The sequence below is a fragment of the Watersipora subatra genome, unplaced genomic scaffold, assembly GCF_963576615.1.
Source record: "Watersipora subatra unplaced genomic scaffold, tzWatSuba1.1 SCAFFOLD_334, whole genome shotgun sequence".
Lineage (NCBI taxonomy): Eukaryota > Metazoa > Bryozoa > Gymnolaemata > Cheilostomatida > Watersiporidae > Watersipora > Watersipora subatra.
In genome coordinates this window covers 1-7,410 of record NW_027045437.1, presented here as the reverse complement: position 1 = coordinate 7,410, position 7,410 = coordinate 1, and the positions used below count along the sequence as shown (strand labels likewise).

The following is a 7,410-nucleotide window of genomic DNA, read 5'->3' as shown; positions in this document are numbered from 1 at the left end:
GCTGACAGAAAATCCGAAAACAGTAAAAATTTATTACTATTGCTGTAGCTACTAGCATTTCAGTTTTACCGACTGCAAAGAAAATGAATGATAGGTTAGATTTTTTCCTTCTTGCAAAGGTATGGTTTATATTGGTATGAGTATTTACTTGGTATGGGCTTATAATGCACATTGCATCATATGCAGTTTCAGTTTACCTGAGACGTTCATAAAATCTGCCATGGATTTCATTACTACCGCGAACAATTTCTTTCAAATATTAGATTTTTTACAGAAAAAGTGTATTGCAATATAGGTTTAAATAGCCACCAAGTAGTAAGTGATTAATACTTCTGAATTAAATCGCAAATGTTGTAATCATGCCAATCCTTGGTAAATGTTGTAATAATGCCAATCCTTGGTAAATGTTGTAATCATGCCAATCCTTGGTAAATGTTGTAATCATGCCAATCCTTGGTAAATCATTTGGATAGCGTGAGCCCTACTCGATAGTAGGGTTCAACACATTTCCTCCGATGACAAGACCTTGGGTACACTTATGCAATCCAAACGCGCCAATACTCAATCACTACTGCAATTACTGTAAAACCAGTATTTGAATGCGACCTTTATTTGAGCATCACTATTTGCCATTATTAATCTTTACGAACTCTTAATAGCAATTGATCAGTAAAAATGAGTCCACTAAACCGTACTAATAATAATTCGACTACATCAATAAAAATTCATTCGTTCACAGTTTCTGTTCATATCAAATTCCGTTTTTCAACTCCAAGTCTTCAAGTTTTTTCGTCAGAAATTTTGACTGCAACACCATAGAAATAATTAATAACTCCATCAGTAGTTCATTTTTAAACGCGATCTTGATACTTCGATGTACGTGAAAAAACTTTTCGCATTCACAATGGAATCTGTGCTACTACATATTTTGAGGCCATTTTGATTACACGCAGGTTCTCTTAATTTGTATAGAAATGTCTATTACAATGGGCAACGTGTAAAAGTTTTGCTCTGCTAAAAAATTGTTTGGATGCTCATATCCACTAGCTCAGCTGTTCAGTAGGTGGGTTGAGGTCAGAAGACACCGTGGAAAGTATTGAACCAGAAGAATATGAAATGGTTCCAAACAGAACAAAAATCAGAATGCAACTGGTAGAGCAAATGACGCAATATTTTTGTTTTAAAAATGTTAATATTTGTTTTTAAAATGTTAATTTTTGTTGCTGCATGTATTATAATTGTGGTTTGTTTATGCCACTTGTTCTTAAATATATATTTGTAGCATTTGATAGATTATTACAAAACTTATAAATTTGTAGTTTTATAGCATATTATTTGATAGCATGATTGCGGTAACGTGAACTCAGCTTACAACGGATCGACGCTTGTAACTCCTGTTCTACCAAACATAAAAAAACAGTTTTGGCTGCAAACTGTAGCAAACATACCGATGAGTGCAATGAGCTTTTATGCAACATTGTTGAATATAATTATAAAATGAAATATGCCTTCAAATTTAAAATGAATAAAAAACTTGAAAAGCTCCGAAAAATTGCCACTCAGGCTATAAGATCATTGCAGGTTAATTGCAAGCAATAGATACCAAGTGGTAGAGACATGTATAAGCTTTCTCGTGCATATTTATTTAGAGATCTAATACAAGTTGGAGGTAAGTTAGCAAATTTCTTGTATCCAAAAGGGTTGATGTCGCACGGCCCGAAGGAAAGTGCAAAATATAGGCAACATTCGAATTGCCTGTGAAAGTGTTAAATTTGTCTTCTCAACATTCTGATGAGATATTTGACAAATACAACGTCACCCCTTATGTGAACGTCACCTCTCATAAGGGCCCGTCCAAAGGGAAGGGTCGAAAAATAGAAGGCCATGGCGTTCAAATAAAGGTTTTATGGTAATTGCAAACCAGGCATGATCATGGCGGTGAGATGAGATAAAACTATCAAACTACTGAACTAAATTTATAAACAGACCTGCTATTAGTTGAATCTGTAGAGAGTCTGATACCTTCTAGTGCATTCTGTATAGATCGCAAGTCAAGCGCATTGACATCTCCCTCGCTGACAGCCTGAAATAAGTAAAATATATTTAATTGAGAATTAATACAAATTAGCTCGTTGTAATTAGACTTAGAGACTGGCTACATTGGGCAAAAAATCAATCTAGGTATCCACTCAAGTCTATATATTGCTAGCTTGCACCTCATAGTTAAGCTCTAGTTAGTTGAAACCAAGTAGCTTTTGTAGCTATATGTATATCACAACTGGCTAGCAAATGTGGCTCTCTCTCGCTAGTTAGCAAGCAAAACATTATCATAAAAATAATAGAACCTGAATTTGAGTTGTGTACTACCGATAAAGAATGTGGCAGTATAATTGTGGTGTTTATGCCAACAAGTTCGCTGCAGTATGGTTTAACCAGAGCAAGCATGAACAGACCAGCAATTTTACCCTGAAAGAAAAATATGTAAGTGCTGAATGCAAATCTAAGTTTTACGACTGTCTTGGAGTCCAAGCCTGGGCCTACCTTAAGTTGTAACAGCATGGCTGTTAGTTTGGTAATGAGTGCGGCCATACTAGGCGACTGAATCGTGCATTTGAGGTCTTCCATGCGCCGTTCAAACATGGCCTTAGCCTCTAAATCACAACCATGCCTCGTTTCCTGTGATGTGTCTGCCCCATCAACCCCTTGTTCCATTGACAGCTCGTGGCTATAGATCTGAACAGCTGACAGTTGTTCTTCCAGACGCCGATTTATCTCTTCTAATTCTAGTATATCATAGGCATACCTAGATGAAATGAAAAAGTATCTTTAAACTACCTCTAATTGGTATCAACTGATAGATACGATTTAAATATTAATGAAATCCTCTGTCAAGTTTCTGCTTGATAGAGGATTTAAAGATCTTGATGACAGACATACGTGAGGACAGGCATACGTGAAGGCAGGCATACGTGAAGGCAGGCATACTTGATGACAAGCATATTTGATGACAAGCATACTTGATGACAGGCATACTTGATGACAGGCATACTTGATGACAAGCATACTTGATGACAGGCATACTTGATGACAGGCATACTTGATGACAGGCATACGTGAAGGCAGGCATACTTGATGACAGGCATACTTGATGACAGGCATACTTGATGACAGGCATACTTGATGACAGGCATACGTGAAGGCAGGCATACTTGATGACAGGCATACTTGATGACAGGCATACTTGATGACAAGCATATTTGATGACAAGCATACTTGATGACAGGCATACTTGATGACAGGCATACTTGATGACAAGCATACTTGATGACAGGCATACTTGATGACAGGCATACTTGATGACAAGCATACTTGATGACAGGCATACTTGATGACAGGCATACTTGATGACAAGCATACTTGATGACAGGCATACTTGATGACAAGCATACTTGATGACAAGAATACTTGATGACAGGCATACTTGATGACGAGCATATTTGATGACGAGCATACTTGATGCCAGGCATACTTGATGACAAGCATACTTGATGACAGGCATACTTGATGACAGGCATACTTGATGACAGGCATACTTGATGACAAGCATACTTGATGACAGGCACATGTTAAGAATTCGTGGAGCACAAACCACAAACAAGAAAAGCAAACCAAAAGATTAGCGAGGAGACTCCTTACCTCTTTTGAAATTCTACAGAAAGGGGTTCTAAATAAGATTGAAATTTTTCTGCTTTGGCATTCATTGATTTCAGTTCATCAACTTTCTCACGTTTGATGGAAAGTGACTTGGAAAGTTTGGTGACCTGCACAAGGAACTTGACTGGAAATCCCCCAATGGTACCTGACTGGTCACCGAGAAGGCGCGAGTGAAGTGGGGCGAATCCAAGCAACGGGTCATTATCCTATAACACGGATCAGCTTTCTACATGCTATGACAGCCTAAACTGTTGCCAGGATTACAATACATGTGTTAACTCTTTCGCTACGTACTCATTCGCGTAATATGGCTTGGCAAAGCATTTGTGTATGGGCAAGAGCATTATGGTGCGACTTTAGTAGGCTTCATAGAAAACGTTTCTGATTAGTCAGTAGTTAATTAATTAGCCTATTGTATCCGTATTAAAACAAGAGGAAACAATATCTGCATGTGTTGAGCGAATAGAAAATATGTTTACAATTAATCCTAAGTGAAGTTTCACTTCGCAAAAACTTAATTTTTGATCGCAATTTCTTTTTAGCAATGGCCTGTCATGTCAGACGGATTACAGCTTCTGAGGTTCATCTAATTTTAGATTTATGGACTATGAGTGATTTTCATGGAACAGCAGTACTACTGAGAGTGATTCCTCTATTTTTAGCGGTAATAATATTGCCATAAGCTGTAATAATATTGATTGTCCAAATCAGACATACCCATGGTCGTAGTGTGAATGACCAAAAAGTGTCAGAGCTCATTCTGCAACACATTTTTGGCTAAAATCTTATGCTGGTAAATTTGATATTGAAATATCTTTTTATAGACCGTGTTGTTCAAAAGTTATGACAATTTATACCCGCCCTTGTGTCAAATATTAGGTTTTACCAAATATGAAATTACAGTATGTCCTGGAAAGGAAATTAATTTGGTAGCAAAAGGGCTAAGTTTCTTATCTACAATGTAAAAATTTGACCTTACATAGGAAATCGCATTCAACTATAATGAAGGCAAAAGAATAGCAGACAAAGGTGGACAGATACCTGGCAACTACCGTACTTTTCAGACTATTAACCGCACCCTATATAAGCCGCATCTGCTTTATTTTCAAAAAACGATAATAAAACAATACATAGGCCGCACTTTTTGTATAGGTCGCACAACTAATGACAGTGCTTTTTAACATGGCAATAACTTTGCTGGTTAATACGGAACAGTGCCATTAGGCACTGTTCCGTATTAACCGACGCTTTTTAACCCAGTGCCTAACGGAACAGTACCGCTAGGCATTGTTTCGTTTTTTATTTCACCGCTAGAGAAGCACTAACTGAAAATTCCAGTTAATGCGCCCCAGCGGTGAAAGAAAAAAACCACAGAATAGCTGCAACCTCTAAACAAGCCGCATGGCTCCAAATATCAGAAAAAAGTAGCAGCTAATAGTCCGAAAAGTACAGTAACTGCATGTGTTTTTCATCTGACCCAACTGCCAAGCACTTGATATATAAACCAGTTGCTACCAAAACATGACAGGCAGCTTGCTATACTTGTATATGGAGATCTGTCCTTAAAAGGTAGGATATTATTTTACCTCTGTAACTCGACTACAACGTTAGTTATAGAGCTAAAATACAACTTTTCATATTCGTTATTAACAGTAAAACAATATTGATTCAGAGACTTATTGTCTCGAAGAATCTTAACAAATGAAGTTGGACAGTTTGAGAATGAGTTTGAGAAATGAGAATTTTAAGCAAGAACATGTGAAGGTTTGCTACATGTCATGCTTCATGTCGTCACAAGCTTTAAGCTCACAAGGAGTTGAATAAGTACAGTAAAATATTCTGGGTGCAGCCAGCAGAGAATTGTAATAATTGTAATTGTTGCTTGGTTTTACTAATCAACAAATAATATATATGAAAACAATTTTAGTTTCAATTCTTTGCAATCTAAAAAAAATTTGCTACTTATACTGCTAGAATAAACTTCCAAACATTCAATAAAACCTGTATTTGAACGCCACCTTTATTTGAATGCCACCTCTATTTGAGTGCTACCTTTATTTGAATGCCACCTCTATTTGAGTGCCACTACGGGAAAAGGGTTGATTTACAATGTCACCCTTTAGTTGAACGCCACTTATATTTGAACGCCGTTTCTATTTGACTGATACTATTTGACATTCTTAATCTTTACGAACCCACAATAGCAAGTGATAAATTTTTATGGAAAAGTGTCCACAAAACCGTACCAACAATGACTCAATTACATCGATAACAATTAATTCGTTCATTGTTTCTGTTCATGTCCGAAGTCTGTTTAGGTTTTTTCGTTAAAAACTTTGGTTGCAACACGACAGAAACATCTAGTAATTGTATAAGGGCTAATAGTAGTTCCTTCTTTAACGCAGCCTTGATACTTCAATGGATATGGAAAAAAGTTTCCCCATTTATGATGAAAAATGTGTTACTACATATTTTGAGGCTAATATTTTGAAGCTATTTTGATTAAACGAGGTTTCTCTTTATTAGCGCTAGAAGTTTCTATTTAAAATGGCATCGCAAAAGTTTTTCTCTGCTAAAAAAATGTTTGGACGCTAATATCAACGAGCTCAACTGTGCAGAAAATGGGTTGAGGTCAGAAGGCATTGTGGAAATTATTGAACAGCCGGAAAAATATGAAATGGTTCCAAACAGACGCAACAATTGCAACGGAACTGGCTGAGCCTACGATGCTAATATTTTTGTTCTAAAAATGTCAATATTTGTTTTAAAATGTTAATTTTTGTTTCTGCATGTATTATAATTATGGTTTGTGTCAATTGTTCTTAAATATATATTTGTAGCATTCAATAGATTATTATCAACCTTATAAATTTGCAGATTTATAGCATATTATTTGCGGTAATCTGAACTCAGCTTACAATGAATCGAAGCTCGTAACTCTTGTTCTATCGCACATAAAAATTAAGTTTTGGCTGCAAACTGTAGCAAACATCGATGAGTGCAATGAGCTGCTATGGAACATTGTTAAATAGAATTATAAAATAAAACTATGCCTTCCAATTAAAATGAAATTAAAAACTTTAAAGCTCCAACAAATTGCAACGCAGGCTATAAGATCATCGTAGCCAATCTTCAGCTACCACGCATGAAATACCAGAGAAAATGTGCCCAGACTTCCTCAAAATGCTGTAAATATATATATATATAGCATAAACTTAATGAAACTTATAACGCACAAAATAAACAAACACCTTCATTTAAAAGTTAGAATGATGAATGTTGCAATGTTTATTCATAATAAACTTTCTGCGCAACATATTTTTACTACTCCTGCAACTCCGGGCATTCAGGTAGTACATAAATGAAATGTGATCGTAATCAACTTAATAGGCTTGAAGCTAACTTCACTTTCCAGGGACACTCACCAGTTGGAGATGACTACTTCTGTGAGGAGGAGATATTGTGCCGGTGTATCGTGCAGGACGAATTCTGTGTTGGAATGAGGATAGGGGTATTGTATCTTGCAGCCTACGGGACAGAATACTACAACACTTAAGACTTGCTTTAGTAATTGTTAATGGTTAAAAGCATTATTAAAGCATATAAACTATTTCCCAAAGTGAAATGAACTTTTCAACCGGATCATAAGTTAGTTAATTGATTTCTATGTTGGTGCATTAAAATTTAGCTAAATTT

General features: G+C 36.2%; 1 protein-coding gene across 1 annotated transcript; it reads right to left on the bottom strand.

Annotated features, from left to right (window-relative positions):
* Positions 1 to 1,966: 1,966 nt before the first annotated feature.
* Positions 1,967 to 7,257, bottom strand: LOC137410457 (protein lin-9 homolog; the record flags this gene model as incomplete). Its single annotated transcript, XM_068095868.1, has 4 exons — positions 1,967 to 2,083; positions 2,542 to 2,803; positions 3,697 to 3,920; positions 7,140 to 7,257. Coding segments are annotated over 4 exons (721 nt in total), but the record flags the coding sequence as incomplete, so codon positions are not given.
* Positions 7,258 to 7,410: the final 153 nt, after the last annotated feature.